General features: G+C 36.6%; 2 protein-coding genes and 1 non-coding gene across 5 annotated transcripts in view; all 3 read right to left on the minus strand.

Annotated features, from left to right (window-relative positions):
• The window catches only part of LOC134753305 (cholesterol 7-desaturase nvd-like), a 54,837-nt gene that overhangs the window by 9,244 nt on the left and 24,087 nt on the right, over positions 1 to 21,506 (minus strand). The window contains exons 8-12 of the mRNA XM_063689157.1: positions 19,010 to 19,081; positions 14,846 to 14,920; positions 13,960 to 14,152; positions 10,390 to 10,505; positions 9,415 to 9,592 (exon numbers count right to left, since the gene is read on the minus strand). Coding sequence (XP_063545227.1) covers positions 9,415 to 9,592; positions 10,390 to 10,505; positions 13,960 to 14,152; positions 14,846 to 14,920; positions 19,010 to 19,081 — 634 coding nt within the window. The remainder of the gene's footprint in view (positions 1 to 9,414; positions 9,593 to 10,389; positions 10,506 to 13,959; positions 14,153 to 14,845; positions 14,921 to 19,009; positions 19,082 to 21,506) is intronic.
• On the minus strand, positions 350 to 5,867 carry LOC134753306 (uncharacterized). 3 transcript variants are annotated; one of them, XM_063689159.1, is made up of 5 exons: positions 5,390 to 5,867; positions 2,659 to 3,263; positions 2,167 to 2,326; positions 1,840 to 1,961; positions 350 to 912 (listed from the first exon to the last, which is right to left on the minus strand). In XM_063689159.1, the coding sequence occupies exons 2-5, from the start codon at positions 2,842 to 2,844 to the stop codon at positions 589 to 591; spliced, it is 792 nt and encodes a 263-aa protein (XP_063545229.1). In that variant the 5' UTR covers positions 2,845 to 3,263; positions 5,390 to 5,867; the 3' UTR covers positions 350 to 588. The 3 variants fall into 3 exon arrangements, with proteins under 3 accessions (XP_063545229.1, XP_063545231.1, XP_063545230.1); XM_063689161.1 differs by having other exon boundaries at positions 2,659 to 4,947; XM_063689160.1 differs by having other exon boundaries at positions 2,659 to 5,867.
• Positions 12,133 to 12,205, minus strand: Trnav-uac (transfer RNA valine (anticodon UAC)). The gene has a single exon. It is a non-coding gene; the product is annotated as a tRNA-Val (tRNA).

The following is a 21,506-nucleotide window of genomic DNA, read 5'->3' on the forward strand; positions in this document are numbered from 1 at the left end:
CCGTAATAGATAGATACAGTCTAAGGAAAAAACGTGCCTCGAAAATCAAGAAAATTTGATTCTCGTCCAGAGGGCGCTACTAGTTTTGGCCTACAGTCGTATAGATGGCGTTGACGGTTTCGTTTGTTATTTAACAATTTGAATTTCTAGTAATTTATCGTCTGCATTGCTACTGACATTGTAAGTTGACTGTGTTTCTTTTATGTCAGAATTATCTTTGTCGTGTTGAGTCGACGAAGACGCGGCATCTGATTGGCTCTGCGTGCCTTGTGATCTTAAGGTCACTACTTCATTCGTTTCATTACTGTCGAGCTTACGCTCTTTAAATAATTTGTGAAAACCAAACAAATGATCTTTCAGATTATATTTTGTATCATAAGTCCGGTTACAATTTTCTATAGGACAAACAAAATAATTCGTGATGCTATGAATTAATTCCAAGTGTAAAATATACCTTTTGAAGTTTTGGATGTCTAGCTTACATTTAGGACACAACATAATGACAGGTTTGCACGATTCTCAGCAATACAATGTGCTTGCTTATATAATATATCAATTTTAAAGAAGAAATATTTTAAAGCAGACCTGCTATTTCATGTTTAAAATTTCTACAACATGTGGAGGAACCCTATCATACTTGGTTACTATTCCGTAAACTTTCCTTTGTATTGTTAAATATAAATATTCAGAAGCATTTGGGTATCGCACATGAAATACATGATACATTTTAAATAGTAGGTCAAATGCTTTGCTTGCGCAATCGAATACATACTTTATGTCATCAATGACCATGTACAAACAGGTGAAATTATGTAAGCTGCCCTGTAGTAAGACGTACGGCTGCACTGACAGTTTCCGCGCCAAGTTCTTAGATTTCTGTTCTTGTATCTTCTTGTCGATATCTCCGGCGGTCTGAAATCAAATACATTATAAGTGATATGCTAAGCAGACGACGTACAGTAGCGGCGATAGTAAGAATTATTAGTTAAACAATTCGTTTGAATAACAAGTTTGCTATAAAGTTCAAATTACCAGTAATACAACTCCCATGATATGATATAGAAGTAATTTTTTTAACTGATATTTCTATTATTGAGAGGTCTTTCTATAACATACCACATAAAAAAGTACTCAAATTAATACGCATAAATAGAAACAAACGCATTATGAGTGCCACTTGCACCATCCCACTAACCCGGGCTAACCGGTTAAACCGTTAACCCAGTGTCAAATTATACTAGAAACCATGGTAACTCCAGCCACTTCAGGTTTAACCGGCTAATCCCAAGTAAGTTGGCTTAAGAGTCTCCGGCAAGCTCGGCCGAATTTCACCTTCCCATACAAACGAAGTTCCGTTCTCATTTTAAAAATACAATACAATACTACAAATACTCTTTATTGTACACTTCATTACAGGAAACAATACAAAGAATACAGTAGAGAAGAGGTTACGTGTTGGATTGTAATGAAACTTTGCACATACAATGACATGAGGTCTGAAATTAGTTTTTCACCTCAGCAGCTCGAACAAGCCTACTTTCGTCACTCCCTGGAGTGAGGAAAGTGCGACTTTCCTCACTCCAGGGAGTGAAACAATGTAGCTTTTTAATTTAGTGAAGGCCATGAACTTCATACTACGGTACGGTACGGTACGGTTAAAAATTGTTAAATAACAAAACGAAACCGTCAACGCCATCTATACGACTGTAGGCCAAAACTAGTAGCGCCCTCTGAACGAGAATCAAATTTTCTTGATTTTCGAGGCACGTTTTTTCCTTAGACTGTATCTATCTATTACGGAGTTATATCTATCTTTGATAATACACATAGGTAACTTACGTCTGTTTGTACGATGATGCCTTCAGTTGCTTCCGTCGATGAGTATTTGACAGTTCTTGAAAGTCTGCCTTTTGGAGGGATTAAGTACGCCAATAAGCTTATTTGTACCGGAATCCTTTTATCTATTAACAAAATATAGAATTAGAATTTGGAGAAAACTATTAATATTAAAGGAGCTGATATGTGGCAATACATTCGTACATCATACAGCTTTACATCATACATCTTACAATACAAACTTTAAACTCTTTCAGAATTATAATACCTGATGTTATATTAATAATGTACCTAATAATATTACACGAAAAGGTAAAGGGAACCGCTTACCTTCATCTGTTATGGCACTCAATGTTTCGATTAGAGAGAGTGCATTTTTATTATTTATTTGGCCCTTCTTTGCTATAAGAAGCTTCTGAAAAAAGTCATGCCAATTCTTATGGAAATTCAACGACTTTTCTTTGAACAGTTCTTCAAAATCGGAATTAATCTAAAAAAAAATTTATTAACTATTAAGTAACTTCAGAACCAATTCACACACTATGGAGATGGAGCATACATGGTCGCAATCCTCAGCAGTGAGGGACCGAGGAAGAAGAGAAAATAATTTTATGAAAAAAAAAAAAACCGACTTCAACATGTCAGCCCAGCCCAGCGTGTCAATGACAGTAGGTAAGGTACGCTCAACAATAAAATGGGCCTAATCTGGAACCATTTTTTTTTAATCGGTAACAAACATAAAAAACATTTCCTCCTCCTCTTGAAATTTTGAAGTCAGTTGAAAACAGTTTTGTTTGAGTTCAAAATGCATAAAGGACTTACCAGGACATGTCCTCTATCACTTTTTAAAATGCTCCAATTTTCAAGAAAATCATGGACTGTAGATGAATTGGTGTGCCTCCTTCTCAGTCTGAATGTTTTCTTCCATTTGCTAATGACATCTTCCCAAGGCTCGTTATTATTATTCAACCATAAAACGTCATCGTCATCTGAAAACAAACACCACATTTTATAAATCAACCTGTCATACTTACAATACAAATAATACAAAATATTGTAGTCATTGCATTTTTTTTTTTCTTAACTAATGTAAGTAATAAAATAATAAATTGGAGTCTCCCGAGAGATACCTAAGTAGAATATATTGAATAAGAATTTATCACAAACCTAAACATTCAGTTTCAATTAATTCTTCTCCACTCGCAGTTAATGTGTCAATTTTAGTAGCAGAACTCCTTCGTTTTTCTCCAGAAATGAACAAAAGGTTTCGTACTTTATCAACTAGCTTTCCTTTTGCAGGAACGTATTTTCCTGTAAGCGACTTACAAGTGGGGATGGCTTTCACGTAGTAAGTTTCTAGAGTCTCACATGGAAAAAGTGATATTATTTTGGCACCGAGTATATTGTAGTCCTCGGGTTTCAATTTGCTGAAAGCAACATTTTTATATGTTTAAGTAAAACACAGTTAATAATGGCAAAACAAACAAAGGTAACATAATAATATTATTATTAAATAAATATGTATTTTGTACTGATTTAACATGCACAAAGGGGAACTTATCTCTTATACTATTTTAGACTAAGAGCTGGCTACGTCAGAAATGACATAACAATGAGAGCAACCAAACCCGTATAGTTAGATTACTATACTGTCCTTAATACTAGATTCGGAAACCTGGAAGCTTTTAATGGGTGGAGGTCAGAATAACAGACAAAAAAAAATAAGTTTGGAAAAAGTCTTATTTATATAGGACGGCCTATATTTTCCCATTGTAACAAAAAACATTGCATATTATTTCAGAATCCAATACAGGAGGTGAGCCATTTGGCACTACTTCCTCCCAACAGAAACTTCTGGAAATATATTAAAATGCACTGCCTTTTGCCCTTTGTCTCGTCTTGGCATTTTTACTTTTTATAAAATAAAATAAAAAGTAAAAATGACCCGCCCTAGTAGCCAGCTCTCCGGCTATATGCCATCCAGTTAAAGTAAAATGTGTTTTTTTTACAAAGATGGGCCAAAAATCGTAATATGCCAAATAACCCAGGAAAGATTGTTAGAAAGAGGCATCGGTTTGGGCATCAGAGGTTTAAATATTAAAAAGAATTGTTTGCTCTAAACTAAGACTTGACTACTAACTAAGCCTTTAATAATCTACAAAGCACTACATACATTCTAATTAAAATTTATATTTTTACTTGTTGTCAATTTATGTATATAATATACTAGGCATTCTCAAAATGTGCTCCGCGGAGCCCTAGCTTCTGTAGGGGCTCTGTGAGAAATTTACTTTTACTAAACCATTTTAATATACTATAGGTTTAATATACTAAACTATCTCTATAATAAATTTCACTATGATAAAAGATAGACAGACAGACACACTTTCGCATTTATAATATTATAATGAATGAATGAATGTTTATTTATTCTGGCAATAGACCCATTACATAATTTTACAATACAAATACAATAAATTTAAAAGACAAGAAGAAATACAGTAAAAATAAAATAAATAACCACTTAAAACTACTAAAATAATGATGTGTTTGATGATAATATTCACCAGTTTAGGTTGAAATATAAAAATCTTTTGTTTGCTCTAAAGTAAACCAAAAGTTTTGACTACTTGGCGATTAATGATCTACAAAGCACTACATACAAACTAATTAAAATTTGTATTTACTTGTTGACAATATATGTATATATGTGTTTGATGATAATGTCCACCAGTATATTGCGCTTCTTTGCATTGAGTATCTTGAATGACTTATAATAATTAAGCACGCTATTGCCATGGGCCGATGTTTGCAACAATGTGTGCATATCAAACTCAGGCAGCGGGGGTCTATTTGTATCTTCAAAAATATTAGTGATGTCATTGAGTAATGAAAGACTTAAATTTGAGTCGTCTAATCCTAAGTTACTCTTGGGAGAATTAGCATCCTTATTCATGTCCATAGTAGTATCTGTTGTTTCTGTTTCAGCAAAAGAATCCAGCAACTCGTGGATGTGGGTCTTTAATGTTATTCTTTGTCCAATATGAGGACACAGTTCTTTGAGATATGCATCAGTCAAGTCTTTAAATTTTTCGATTGAAAGATCATTATCTAAAATACAAAATAACATTAAGTAACGGCACCAGTGGTAGCACACGGCACACAAAGGGTTCCGTACCATTATCTATGAAAACGGTCACCCATCCAAGTAGTGACCTCGCCCGACGTTGCTAACTTCGGTGATTGGACGAGAACCTCGAGATTGGGAAATATGGGTCAGACTATACCAAAGGGGGGCCGGCTTGTCCAATATTTACAAAATAGGACAACAAGACACACAAGATTAAAGAAAAATATAGGTAATCTATCTTTGCTTAGGCTTTACCACGGAAATATCCACGCCGCCCACGCCATTGATAGTTGATAGGCACAACCTAAAACTTTCGTCCAAACAGATCGGGTGACATTTAGATATAATTATTTATAATAATACTTACTTACTACTACTCGTAAATGAATTTATAATTACTTGAATAACTGACTAGGTACTTACCAAGAAAACTTTTCACCACTTCGGGTGGCATGCCCCACGAATGAAGTAACACGCTCGTTTCTTCCATTATCTCTTGTAATGCACTCGAGTCCCCTGTGGCCACGTACAGCAGCAGATCACACACAAATAATAATAAACTACTATCGTGATAATCGTGATATCCATAAACAGATAAACGGTAAGCGGCGCAAGCGTTGAATATGTTCCGGAAGAGATTGGAGAGAAAAAAATAACGATAGGAAAGGATACTATCAGTTGAGTGTTGCCAATTTACAAATTTTATTTCCCGGTTCCCGGGAAGTCTTTTTATTAAGGGGCCTATTTTTTTGTCAAAATAAGAACTTTAAAGGCTCCTCTACACAATGGTCCAGCGTAGGCCAGTCTAAGTGACGCAGCTATGCGGTGGATTGAGATAGCAATATCACTTGCTCCCTCTAACGCATAAATGCGTCCCTTAGACTGGCCGACGCTGGGCCATTGTGTACTGGGGCCTTAAGGCCAAAGACATTCTATATTAAATAACAAGACAGTGTACTGAAGATTTTTGACTAACCATATTTCAATATAAGGCCTCATTAGCACGATCGCTTTTAAAAAAAAAAGCGTTTAAATGACACAAATGGATACATGTGAAAATGTGTGTGTGTGTGTGTGTGTGTGTGTAATGTGTGTGTAATGTGTGTGGAATGTGTATTTATTCACACCACAGATTATTAACTAGTATTCACACGATGGCGGTGGCGCTTTTTATTAAGCGTTGTTGGATTTTCGACTTTAAGCGCTGGTCGTTAAATCGAATTTAACGTGCGGACGGATTAAAGCGCTTTTTAACGCGCGTTGTCAAACGCAACTTGTCACTGTCAGTATGTAAGAACAATGAAAACTATACTGATCCCCTTCTTTCGGGTGCTAGTACTAGCGTAAGACAAAGACAGTATGATTCTCTCTGTCTATATGCTTGAAATGAGACAGCCTGGCTTGACCAAACTATATATATTATAGTCTGGCAAACACAAATTAGTTGGTCAAACCAAATTGTCAGTAAATAAAAACAAAAAAATCGGCCAAATGCGAGTCGGACTCGCACACGAAGGGTTCCGTACCATTATCTATAAAAACGGTCCAAATACTGACCCCGCTCGACGTTGCTTAACTTCGGTGATTGAACGTGAACCTCGAGATTTTAGTATTTGTAGTTATAGCCGAGCAGCAACAGAAATACATCATCTGTGAAAATTTCAACTGTCTAGCTATCACGGGTCATAAGATACAGCCTGATGACAGACGGACGGACAGACGGGCAGCGAAGTCTTAGTAATAGGTCCCTTTGGGTACGGACCCCTAAAAAGCCGGCCAGTGCGAGTCGGACTCGCACACGAAGGGTTCCGTATCATTATCTATGAAAACGGTCACCCATCTAAGTACAGACCTCGCCCGACGTTGCTTAACTTCGGTGATTGGACGAGAACCTCGAGATTGGAAAAAAATATTTATTTTATTTTGTTTTTAGTATTTGTTGTTATAGCGGCAACAGAAATAGGTACATCATCTGTGAAAATTTCAGCTGTCTAGCTATCACAGATCACGAGATACAGCCTGGTGACAGACGGACGGACGGACAGCGAAGTCTTAGTAATAGGGTCCCGTTTTTACCCTTTCGGTACGGAACCCTAAAATCTATACTCATCCTTTTCTTTTCGGTGCTTGTACTGGTGTAAGACTAAGATAGTATGATTCTCTCTGTCTATGTTTGAAATGAGACAGTCCTTTAACAAACTATACAAACTAAACGGATAATCACAATTACCAATTTAAAGACATTTTTTGTGCAGTGGCAACACCACGAAAAGTGTAAGAAACTCTAATGTTTTTAATATTCCGTTTAAGATATGACTTTTTTATATGGCGTATTATTCTTTTATTTAAATATCTTGAATCTTCAATGTAGTTTCAAGAATATCAAACCAAGAATTAGTAAAATCAAGCCAAGAACGTATTAACTCTTGACGCAAAACTTTGTTATTATTCGATTTTAACTTGTTGATTCTCGAGTGGAGATTGTAGACATTAAATCAAGAATATGGGATATGAAGCCAAGAATGTAATAAATCTTGACGTAAATCCGTGTTAATTTTTGATTTAAGAGCTCTTTGAATTTTAAAAGGAGTTTATAAGCATCAAACCAAAAGTTGTTAAAATCAAGCCAAGAATGTATTAGCTCTGGACGCAAAACTTTGTTATTATTCGATTTAAACGTGTTGATTTTCGAATGGATCTTGTAGACATTAAATCAAGAATTTGGGATATGAAGCCAAGAATCTAATAAATCTTGACGTAAACCTGTGTTAAGTTTTGATTTAAGAGCTACTTGAATTTTGAATAGAGTTTTTAAGCATCAAACCAAGAATTATTAAAATCAAGCCAAGAATTAACTAAATCTTGGCGTAAAACCGTGTATTTTTTTATTTGAACTTCTTATATCTCGACTGTAGAATGTATATGTCAAACCAAGAGTTAATCGCTCTTGCCTAAAAACTTAAAAGTCTCAAAGCAAAACTTTGGTGCTTCTTCTTTGAAATAGCTTTGGCTCTTGACTGTAGGTTGAAAACATCAAATCAAGAATTAATCGCTCTTGCCTAAAAACTTAAAAGTCTCAAAGGAAAATTTTGGTGCTTCTTCTTTGGAATTGGGTAATATTTTTGGTTTGATGAAGAGTTACTCAAGCTAAAACCGTTTTTTAAGAGCGTGCAATATCTCTTGCTAAGACGTTTTTTTATTGCGGCGAATAATTAATATCTTAACTCAAATCACTACCTTTAGCTTCAAAAATGTGTAAAGATAAAACTAAATAATTTTTATTCTGCTTTAAAAAATCATGATGTTTTTAACTCGAGACATATTTATTGGACCAAGCAATTTATTATTTTCTTTAAGCAACCGTGCGCAAGAGAGTTTTGCGTTTTGAGTTAAGATATCTTTTTTATCTGTGTACTAATAGTGTTGTGTTCCTGCCGGTGAGGAAGGTTGCCAGAGCTCGAGGGAGAGGAGTGTTAGGGTCGGCAACGCGCATGTAACTCCTCTGGAGTTGCAGGCGTGCATAGGCTACGGAGACTGCTTAACATCAGGCGGGCCGTATGCTTGTTTGCCACCGACGTAGTATAAAAAAAACTACATAATACAAAAAGTCAGCCTTGTAGCTGTTTTAACATGCTATTCCTCGCTTAACTCGTCATCAGTTCATCACACCTAATATTTAACTCTCAAATGGTCTAATCTAGGAAATCTTTATTAATTAAACAGGAAAATAAAACAAATTAAACACAATATCAATCCACAGCGAAGGCTTCGTCATAGTTGCTACACACAAAAATAGTATCCACAACACGCTTCGTCAAAAATGAAAAAAAAAAAACAAAAAAAAAAAAAACAAAAAAAAAATGCTATTCTAACAATTAATCCCCGAACTGTTTCCTACCTGGCCCAAACGTTCCAAATATGCTAGCTGCATTGCCACGCTGAATAACCAAAGATATCTGTTGGACGTTGAACCAGATAAGAGCCAGCCCGGGGTTCGCAGCCTCTCAAATGGTAGTAGACAAAAATTGTTCCAAGGGACAAATATTTTTTAAGAAAAAAAACCGACTTCAATGGGGGATGCCGTTGAAAGGTTACTTATTGGTGATGGTGCACTCCAGACAATGAAATGAAAAAAACAGCATCTTTTGCCTAACTAAAAGGAGTAAAACCACCCACTTTTCTAGTAGCATTTCGTTTCTGTATGTATATGCCTTTAACATTTGAGGAGTTCCCTCGATTCCTAATGGATCCCATCATCAGATCTGCGTTTTGACAAAAACGGGACCAATCTGTATGTCTGTGTATCTGTGTGTCTTACAATCAAAAAAAGAATTTTCAAAATCGGTCCAGAAATGACGGAGTTATGGAGTAACAAACATTAAAAAAAACACAACCGAATTGAGAACCTCCTCCTTTTGAAATCTTGAAGTCGGTTAAAAAGTGAATACCAATGATCTGAACAACTCCTCGGCCATTATGGTCCTGGTCCCGGATCTGGTTGGCGGCCCTGATGGCCGTGTGCCGCTCCACACTCTTCGCCTCCGCCCCCACGTACACGAACACATCGTGACCTTTGTCTAGGATGAAGCAGTCGCCTGCGTTCATCTTGGATATGTGAGCTTCCACCTGGGATAATTTAAAATCCTCCTACGCTATAAAATAGTAGATTGTTTCACAAGGGAGCAAAATGGCATATTTACGGCGAGGGCGTAAATTGGATCCTGAACGAAGCGAAGGATTCTATAATTGAATCCTGAGCGTAGCGAGGGATTCTAAAATATAATCCTGAGCTTAGTGAGGGATTCAAGTGCTAACGCCCAAGGTGGAAATAATTTTGCTACCATGTGACACATACTGTTTATCACATCACTTATGAGCAAATTATTATATTCCAAAATATTAATTACCTAAAAAAAATTGTATGCAAAAAAGAAAAAAAAATCGTGTCCTAGAACAGAAAAGTGCCACTTTGATCCCTCCTAGCGGGGAAGAATAAGTCCTTTTTCGAATAGGTGATGTGAAAAAAAAATTATGCCAAAAATGCCTGAATTTTTGGAAAAGATCTGATACTCTTCCAAACGCTATAATCGATTTCTATCAAACATATCTAATAATAACCACCACAAAGAAATTCTCTTTCATGTCAATAAGATGCCACAGACAGACAGACATTCACGAAATGATATGTGTCATAAATTAGAGCGAGTACTTAGTTAGAAGTTTTACATACAAAATCCTTCTCTCTTCATTTTTTTTCCATAACCATTTTTAGCAACGAAAACTAGTACTAGTAGTAGTACTAGACAGTAGACATACATATATGTTCATGCCATGTTTCATTGAGAGCATAACTTCAATTGTATGGGAGCGGCTTTTTAACGGGGGGTTCGTGTGACTTTTAAGAAACGCCTGTATAAAACTACCTGTGTGACGCGAACATTCTTCTTGCCCTTAATCTGGAACAGGCGCCGCTCAGAGCCCTCGTTTGTGGTCACCTTACTGAACCCTGATGCGTGTCCGCCATCCAAATACCTAATCACTGAAATAAAGTTTTTTTTTTAAATATGTGTACCTAACAGTGTATGTTTTTAGGTAAGAAACAGTCTTGTAAAAAACCGGCCAAGTGCTAGTCGGACTGCGCACCGAGGGTTTCGTACTTTTTAGTATTTGTTGTTATAGCGGCAACAGAAATACATCATCTGTGAAAATTTCAACTGTCTGGCTATCACGGATCATGAGATACAGTGAGAGACAGACAGACGGATAGACGGACAGACGGACAGCGGAGTCTTAGTAATAGGGTCCCGTTTTTACCCTTTGGGTACGGAACCCTAAACAGTTTAATGGCATGGAAAACAAACAATTTGTTTGAACAGATTTACAAGTCGCAAACATACATCATACACATGTTAATATATGTACCCGTTACGTGAATGCAATTTTTTGTTATTTATTTATTTAATCGTATGGCTACAAAACTGGTCGCTTGCTAACTAAATGTTTATGGAAATATAGATTATAATTAATTTTTATTATAATTTTTTGGAGAAGTTACTACAATCAAAGATAGATATAACTCCGTAATAGATGGATACAGTCTAAGGAAAAAACGTGCCTCACGTGAATCACGAAAATTTGATTCACGATCAGATGGCGCCACTAGTTTTGGCCTACACTCGTATAGAGGGCGTTGACTGTTTCGTTTGTTATTTATAATTTTAACGCATACCAGTGAAAGAACATGGGTCAAAATCATATAAAAATAATTAATGCAAATAAAAAAATCATTTATCCATATTTAAATACATTTTATCGTATTTTTATAAATATTTATTTTTAGTTTTAAAGTGTGTCGACAGATGGCAGTGAATTTACTGGGGTTACAAAATTTACTATGACAGTACTCTCTATGCTACAATAAAGTGTTCTTAATTATGTACTTAATTTATCACCAGAGTATTTTAAAATACATAACTGCCCTCGATTCCATTTAATATGTAGAAGATGTCATTCTCATGTCCCATCCCTCCTCGTATTTCATACCTACTATGTGATTTTTAGGGTTCCGTACCCAAAGGGTAAAAACGGGACCCTATTACTAAGACTCCGCTGTCCGTCTGTCTGTCACCAGGCTGTATCTCATGAACCGTGATAGCTAGACAGTTGAAATTTTCACAGATGATGTATTTCTGTTGCCGCTATAACAACAAATACTAAAAAGTATGGAACCCTCGGTGCGCGAGTCCGACTCGCACTTGGCCAGTTTATTTTACAGGTCAAAAAACGTGAAGAGCGTTTTGTGTTGACCGAAAATCGAGATTTAAGTAAATTTAGATATTAGGCTCTATTTTTTTTAGTAGTATTATCAAAAGTTTATATTTACAAGTTTTTCTGTGTACCCCTCTCAATTTTTTGTGCTCCGTACAAAACATTGTTTATGGAACAATTGAGATAAAATTTCTGCCGACTTCTTAAAGGGGCCCACAGATTATCAGTCCGCCGGACGATATCGGCCTGTCAGTTAGAACAAAAATTTGACAGTTTCGAACAACTGACAGGCCGATATCGTCCGGCGGACTGGGACTTAGCCAATCTGTGTAAGAATGTCCTATATTTATTTATTTATTAACCCCGTAGAAAAAAGAGAAATGTCGGCAAAAAATATATGATTCCGGCCAGGATCGAACTGGCGGCCTTCTGCGTGTAAAGCAGATGTGATAACCACTACACCACGGAACCACGTGACAGTTAGTGTGAAATTTATGCTCACACGCATTGATCACTCACTGTACACCGGATTACGTTACAATTGTTCGCGCCTATGGATGGTATAGAAAGGATCGCAATCTCTTATGGTAGAATTTTTGCAAAAGTGACCGCTTTCAGCTTTAAATAATAGTTCCTAATCTCTCCGGTGGCGCTAGTTAGGCTCTGGGACATGAGTATAACATGAACCATATAAGGCAACAAATAACTCGACCAAATTACGTAGGTTGTTTTTGGTAGTATTTCGGTGTATGGTGGCGCCGCCTAATTACTGTTTTTTGATGGACACTTTTTATACATTGAGATTTGGCTCCTTTATACAGTCTCCATGTTCGCGCCCCTTTTCATTCCTTGTCATTCACATTCATCCATCTCGCTCTTTCTTTCTTTCTTTCATAAATATATTCGACCTCATTTTCATATCACCCGCCTTTTTGCCGACCTACTTCAACGCAATAAAGAAAAGCAGAATATATCTGTCATTGCCGAAATTGTCAATCAAATAAAAACACGCATTTTTCTTCATGAAGATTAATTAATTTTAAGAGAGTGATAAGCGTGAATGTGAAGGTGAGAACTGTGAGAGGAAATCAAAGGAAACACGAACCACTAAATTACAATATATAACTCGGCGGCCGCCGCAACCGGACAGAATTTTACCGAGCAGGTAAGGTCGGCCCCATTAATTCATAGATTCATTCTCAGCCATAGCCCCTATTTATCTTCGGGCTGCGCTCCCGCTGGTCCTTCGAAATCGTGTCTACAACAATCAAGTTACAATAGTAATGACCTTACTTATTTTACTTATTTATTTTATTTACCTAGCTCTCAGAACCCTGGACCTTCCTGTGCTGTATAGCGGCATCGTTGAAGCGGGTTTCGTCTAAATCAAATTGACAGACAAGATGCCCATATGTAGACACTAAAACAAATTCTGTAGATATAGGTATACTATGGTGTGTCTCGACACTCACTAGGCTTGAAGTAATTCAAAAACACTAGGCTCTCATGACCCTGGACCTCCCTGTGCTGTATAGCAAACGGGTTTCGTCCCAATTGACAAGATGTTTACTACCCATATTACACTACAATACAATACATTACTCTTTATTACACACCTCACATAGTCATATTCATATTCTTCTTCTTCTACAGAGTTTGGACCTGGGTATGTCCTTAAACTACGTCCAAAAGAGAGGTATGGGCACTGTGAATGACATCTCGCTTTGTGTGGTAGGGCACAGGACAGCGGATGTCATTCCAGATTCCAGATCTAGAGCAGAGCCCAACTGGGGAAGTACCTCCACCTTACAGAAAACCGCAGCCAAATAACACTAGACCCTACTAATAGTGTTGTGTTCCTGCCGGTGAGTAAGGTTGCCAGAGCTCGAGGGAGAGGAGTGTTAGGGTCGGCAATGCGCATGTAACTCCTCTGGAGTTGCAGGCGTACATAGGCTACGCAGACTGCTTAACATCAGGCGGGCCGTATGCTTGTTTGCCACTGACGTAGTATAAAAAAAAAGTTATCCCGGCCTTTGCCAGGGTTAGCTTTCCCACTTGCTCCAATATTGTAGATACTAAAACAATTTCTGTAGCTACTATGGCGTATCTACTCTAAGCTATAGGGAACCGCGTATTACTTACTAGGGTTGAAATAGTGTATCAGAGTATTTCCGCTGTGAAATAATTTAATTTATTTATAGAAAATAACCCTAATAGGTACTTACTGGGTTTGAAATAATCCAGAAACACCTGGCTCTCATAACCCTGGACCTCCCTGTGCTGTATAGCGTCACCGTTGAAACGGGCTTCGTCCAGATTGACTGACAAGATGGCCGCCGCGCCCTTCTCGTCCTGCGAGCTCTCGCGGCCCAGCCAGAAGTGCACGTCATAGTTTAGAGACGATGATAGGCCTGATGTCTGTAATGATTCGAACGATAAATTACTTATTTCTTTTCATTAATAGCCATAATTACTTTACGAGGTACATAAATGTATGTAGCCTTACCACGAGTTTGACACTGACATATTCGCTAACGTCTGCCAAACTTGTTTTGTATATATCTCGCTCTCATGCAAGATGCAAATAAAGTAAGCTAAAGATCTGCATTTCTTGTCAAATTTTAAAACCACAAAATTGTGAAAAATATTGGCGTGAGCATTAATGTGTGATCGGCAAACAATAATGAGCTAGGCGATTTTTTCACGATTTTGGCCCATTATCAACCTAGCGAAATTTTAATATTAACTTATATAAAAATAACATAAAGACACAATAGAATGTACAATAATAAAAATAAAAACCGGCCAAGTGCAAGTCGGACTCGCGCACGAGGGGTTCCGTACCATTACGAAAAAAAAACAGCAAAAAAATCACGTTTGTTGTATGGGAGCCCCATTTAAATATTTATATTATTCTGTTTTTAGTATTTATTGTTATAGCGGCAACAGAAATACATTATCTGTGAAAATTTCAACTGTCTAGCTATCACGGTTCATGAGATACAGCCTGGTGACAGACAGACAGACGGACAGACGGCGGAGTCTTAGTAATAGGGTCCCGTTTTTACCCTTTGGGTATGGAACCCTAAAAAACAAAGACATGTTCAATACCTTTAGGACGATGTAAGAGTCGCCGCTATATAATTTCCCATGATTACTCGGGGCAACGGGCACTGGCTGAAAATTCTGAAAAAAAGCAAAATAAAATTTGTTTTTTCAATGTAGGCAAAAATATCTATATCTATACATATATCTAGTCTTTATTATCCCTTTTTTTTGTAAGCGCGTGCGTTCCTAATTATTAAAATATTAGGGCAACACGATTCCGTGAATTTATAATAAAGTCGGGTGAGTTTACCTTGAAAACCCTTTTTGTAATACGTGAAAATTTAATTGCACATAATTTAGAATATACCTATGGAGTACCTATTCAAACTAAATTACGTGAGTTAACCAACGGTTTTATGTGGAATATATTATATTTCCCACAAGAACTTTGAACATTAGGGATAAGCTCGCCTTTGTACAAATGATGTTTTTTCTTGTTTTATGTTTCTTTTTGTACAATAATAGTTATTTGTTATACAAGGGTGCAAAGTTGTATTTTACCCGCGAGTGTAGAATTGAAACACGAGCAAGCGAAAGGATTCTATAGGTGAACCACGAGCAAAGCCAGTGTTTCTAAAATAGAATCCAGAGGGTAGCGAGTGTTTCAACACACGAGAAGTAAATAGTTATTTGTTATACAAGGGTGCAAAGTTGTATTTTACCCGCGAGTGTGGAATTGAAACACGAGGAAGCGAAAGGATTCTATACTTGAACCACGAGCGAAGCGAGTGGTTCTAAAAGAGAATCCTGAGCGTAGCGAGTGTTTTAACACACGAGAAGTAAAATACATTTGCACCCGTGTGTAACACAAAACTTTTCCCCTCACTATAGCGAGGAAAGTGCAACATCCACAGGCGTTAGATCATCTTCATCAACGGGAATCACTAATTTTTTTACGATATTATAACAAAAAACTCTCGAAATTCTGTACTTTTACGTGAGAAGTTTTAAAGCAAAATTTTTGTTGTCAATGTTGACATTTCTGACGTATGAAATGTCAATGATGCGTTTTGAAATTACATCGACTTAACTTGTGCGTTCAGAATTATATTTAACATAATTATTAAAAAACAAACGTTTATTATGGAATTTTAAGGTTTATGACTTAAGATCATTAAATAAAGCTAAATCTGGTATTTTTTATTAAATTTTCAAATCATTTATCTAATGATAATTAATATCGAACGAACCATTATTATGAGCGTTTTACGTTTTGTTATCTGTCAAGCTACTTAAACACGCTCTATCCAAGGTCAAATTACTTTCCCCACTAGTGGATAAAATGCGTTTTTCCCCGCTTGTTTTAAAGGATAAAAGACGGCTTTCCGAGCTAGTGAGGGGAAAATACATTTGCGCCCGTGTATAACACAAAACTTTTCACCTCACTATAGCGAGGAAAATGCAACCTCCACAGGCGTTAGATTATCTTCATCACTGGAATCACTCATTTCTTTACGATATTATAACAGAAAACTCTGGAAGTTATGTATTTTTACGCGAGTCGGTGAGAAAAGTTTTTTAGTAAAAAAATTGTTGACAATGTTGACATTTCTGACGTATGAAATGTCAACGATACGTTTTGAAATTGCATCGACTCAACTTGTGCGTTCAGAATTATATTTAACATCATTATAAAAAAACAAACGTTTCTTATGGAATTCTAAGGTTTATGACTTAAAATCATTAAATAAAGCTAAATTTGGTATTTTTCATTAGATTCTCAAACCATTTATTTAATGATAATTAATATCGAACGAATCATTATCATAAACGATTTACGTTTTGTTATCTGTCAAGCTACTTAAACACGCTCCATCCAAGGTCAAATTACTTTCCCCACTAGTGGACAAAACGCGTTTTTCCCCGCTTGTATTGAAGGATAAAAGACAACTTTCCGAGCTAGTGAGGGGAAAAGAGTTTTAACACTACTACTACATTATTTTATAGTGAAATGTTTGATTTCGGCGCACCAAATTTCAGACACATATGGCACTGATTTAAACTTTCACGATTCTTACTCATTATTATTCACAACCGCGGGACTTAATCGCGTAAAATAAGTTAAATTTACCTCCGACGTTTCGAGGACGGCGTTGTAGATTTAGATTTAGATTTATTCATTTCGTAACATTAAATTACATTATGTAAATTGTATTATGTATGTAAATTAGGTAAATTTAAAACTTATTTTACGCGATTAAGTCCCGCCGTTGTGAACAATAAAGAAATCTATGTGGGACGTCCAGGAGAAGTTTTCATCGATTTTCATGCCAAGATACATAACACTATTACTCTTTCTATAGGCTGACATTTACAAGTTAACGGCTTATTATTATGCAAACAGAAGAAACTATGTGTGAAAAGGGATGGAGTAGGTTTTTTAGGTACAAGGTATGGAGAGTCTATTATCATAAGTGTGGTCTTATCGGCATTCAGAACGATTCCATTATCGTGAGACCACTTGACAATGGCATCGACGTCCTTCCTCCTACTGTACGAGCCTGCAGGTCTGCTCGAGCATATTAGTGCATTGTCACCGGAATTATGATAGCACTCCAAATTTTAACTGAATCAGATACCGGGAAGTGGATCAAATTTTAGTTACACGTATTTGAAGCAGTAAACAAAGAAGCAGTAAAACCGGACAAGTGCAAGTCGCACTCGTCCACCGAGGGTTCCTTACTTTTTAGTATTTGTTGTTATAGTGGCAACAGAAATACATCATCTGCGAAAATTTTAACTGCCTAGCTATCACGGTTGATGAGATACAGCCTGGTGACAGACTGACGGATAGACAGACAGACGGACAGACGGACAGAGGAGTCTTAGTAATAGGGCCCGTTTTTACCGTGAATCGCGGCGCGACTTCGCGGAGAGAACATGTCGCGACGTTGACGTATGACTCTATATCGCAAACTTCACGGCGATTTCGCAGTTTGGTTCTCGCCAAGATGGCGGAAAAGCATCAGCTGATCGAGTTTAACTGCTAGTTATCTATGGCATCATACGTGATTTAGTTATTTTTTCATTTTGTTTTGTTGTAGAACCGTAAAATATAGCCGTTTTATATAATATAATTATTATTTATCTTGCCACATATGAGTCAAAATAGTGTGTATTGTGGAGTTTTGCCAGTTCGCGCTTCGCGCTTCCTTTGATACGGGCTAATAAACCGACAAAAAACGGGGAACTAGGCGCGAAGGCGTGAACAATCTGCGAAATCGACGCCACACCTCGCGCGGCCTCGCGCCGTGATTCGCGCATGAGTGTGGAGGGCCCTAAACGCGAGAGTTTAAAGTGTTATATTTGGAATATACCTAATTAATTTATATCTTTGTTCGGATGGTGAATAATAAGTTGACTAGTATGTAACACATTAGTATGATTACGAGGACAATTATGGAAAAATAAACGAGCATAATGAGTTCGTCCTTGTAATTAATGTTGTTATCGATACTCATTTACGAAATGCCATTAGTGCACTCGTGAGAATGAGTTCGACTCGATTGTAAAATATTGTTTGCATTTCATGATTGCTCAATTTTTAACATACTATATATTAAAAACTAACAAACAGTAATATTTTGTTACTAATTAAAAACTAAAAATCTAAATCTAAACATGGCCCCTGAGGCATAGTGCTGAAGATGCTGACAGCATTTCCTCGCTCAATTGCACTTCTATTTTATTGACATTTAAGGCAAGATTAGATAGGTAGATTATATGTATTTTAAATTAAGAAAAAGAAGATGGGAAGTACCTATTTTATATTAAGTCTATCCAAAAACGACTTGAAAGAAATGGCATAGAGATCGCTTCGAAGTATACCGCGTCAGGTATAGTTCGAATAAACGCTCGACATGTCTCGATTCAATTTTCGAGGATCTTCGTCTAGGAGCAACCTTTACTGTTCAAGCGCGCGACATTCAGGATATTACTTGGGTACATATTTCAAAATCAGTCACAAATTTATTTCTAAATATTTAGAGTTTTGAATGATTCACGGTTAGTTTCACTAGACTTATATTGACCGGGATATAGACCGGGAGCTCACAAATAATACAAAAGGTAATCACGGTTCTAAATATTTGTCTGTCCGTATGGAGATATTGTTAAATTTATGTTTGAAATATTATGTGTGTTGTAAAATGTATTATTTATATTCACCTCGATCCTCCATATTTCTAGTCCCTCCTTTTTCCCACAGTTATTGAATGCAGCGTGTGGTTCCGGCATTTCCTGAATTCAGATAAGAAAGTGTTATTAAAAATTGCTATAACAACATTAAATACATAAAAAATAAATTTTTAAACAATACCGTAAAGAGCCTAAGATCTTAACAATATTAAGTCCGAGCTTAAAGTTTACATAAGTACGTATTATATTCAAAACTCTTTAAAACAACGAAAAAAAAAAAACGAACCTCAATATCTCCCATTTTTCACAGGTATTTTGAACAATTTTTTTATGTATATAAAACTGAACAACTCCCTCGACACAGGTTAGTAACTAACTAAATACATTCCATGGTTTGTGTTTCGTTTTATACCTTAAGTACCGTCCTTTAACTGTTAATTGACAGTGAACCTTAATGCAAGAACATTAAGATTCACGAATGGTCGTTAAGTCAGAAGAGGTAGTAGGTATGGAGTTGAGTTGATAAGTTAAAATGTTTGAACATATTCATATCGACTTCACGTGGTCGCGCGCAGTCGAGGGCGCGTAAACCCAGCAAATTAGAAAGGAATAAAAAATACGGCGCGCCGAGCGAAACTTGCGACGGAAGATTTGATGACCGCGCGTTTTTACTCAATAACTCTGAAATTAAACTTCTGATTAAAATTTCGTTGCACAAATCCCTCGGCTATATCACTTGCTATTTTATACTCAAATTATACTGCTATGGAATGCTGGGTAATGATATAAAATTAAAAATAAATGAAAATTAGACATGTTTTCATGATTTTTTTCTATCAAGCCAACTTTCTCCTTCTAAGGTTTTTCTTGCAGTCTGCCCTCGAAAATATAGTCTAGTTTCTATATGATTTTTTTCATTCCCTTTGCCCTTCATTAAAACGTTTAAAAATTGAAAATTGAAACTGCAGTTTTGCAGGAGCCCCCTCTTAACAGTCCCCGTAGACAACATAGAGTTGTGTCGTTCTCGGGAACGGCACAACTCTAACAACATGCCAATCGCTAACGCTCCGTAGCGAACGAAACGCAACTGTCACTGTCACACTAATATGGAAGAGTGATAGAGACACAAAGCGATTCGTCACCTTGGCTAGGCCGCTAGGTAAACAAATCAAAATCACAATTCACAGGTTGTTATACGTAGTGAGGCAACATTTCGTCGCTATACTTACTCAACCTCATATCTGCAACAATCATTTGATGGAAGTGTCGCTTTTATTTCATTCGGAATCACCCGTATTCCGTATTATAATTTTGTCATCAAATGAGTGTTGCAGATACGAGGTTGAGTAAGTATAGCGGCGATTTGCGCTTTGGCAACCTTGGTTAATAAAGTGCAAAATAACCATTGTTTACTCCCATTTGCAATTTTCTAAATTATTGCGTTGTAAAAGTGCTCAAGAGTACCTAGAATAAGATTATTGTACCTATATTGTCTTGTGTGTGTTTGCAAATAACTGGTAAAATAGGCAAATTATAAAAACTTACATAAATATTGTCTCGCTGGTACTTAAATCGTAAAAGATCGTAAACAACAGACAACTGGTTTCCTCCGCGTCTCTTGACTCACTAAATGGCAAATGGCCTACCAGTTGAATATGGACTGGGTTTTTTTTTAAACGATTAAATGAGTAATCTTTTCCTGATTAAAATGTATGTTTTAATTTTGGAGTTTTTCGCGTAAGGTTTACCGGATGCTATAGTCTAACAAAATACAAATACAAAATACAAAAAATACAAAAAAATATTTCGTTACCAGGCATAGATGAAATATAGGATAAAACAAATCGGTTTCACTTACAAATGTGACAATTTGATTAGCAGTATAATGAAAATTGATTGACCGAGCGACAGCGAAGGTCTCCGTTACAGCTTGGACAAAAAGGTATGTCCGGATGTTCTCCCCTGTGCATTTGTGTAGACATTTATGCGCGTTTTGTTGTTTGTAACTGTACTTTTATCTTGTCCAACGGGAAGTCGCTTTGTGAGCTAAAGACCCCGAAAATCTCCATGACTCCGCCATTTTGAAACCAAAAACAAATTCAACAAAAAAAAAACAAATGAACGAACTTTGCGAGGAAACACCTTTTATGACAATGATGACAAACACATAGGAAATAACTACATATAAATAAATAAATAAATATTATAGGACATTCTTACACAGATTGACCAAGTCCCAAGGTAAGCCCAAGGAGGCTTGTGTTATGGGTACTCAGACAACGATATATATAATATATAAATACTTAAATACATAGAAAACACCCATGACTCGGGAACAAATATCTGTGCTCATCACACAAATAAATGCCCTTACCGGGATTCGAACCCAGGACCATCGGCTTCACAGGCAGGGTAACTACCCACTAGGCCAGACCGGTCGTCAACATATACCTACTTCATTCGTAACATTGACTCCCACGACTATAGGCGGTAGGTAGGTGTCTATAGGAGAGTTGAGGTGAATGAT

The sequence above is a fragment of the Cydia strobilella genome, chromosome 26 (assembly GCF_947568885.1).
Source record: "Cydia strobilella chromosome 26, ilCydStro3.1, whole genome shotgun sequence".
NCBI classification, from domain to species: domain Eukaryota; kingdom Metazoa; phylum Arthropoda; class Insecta; order Lepidoptera; family Tortricidae; genus Cydia; species Cydia strobilella.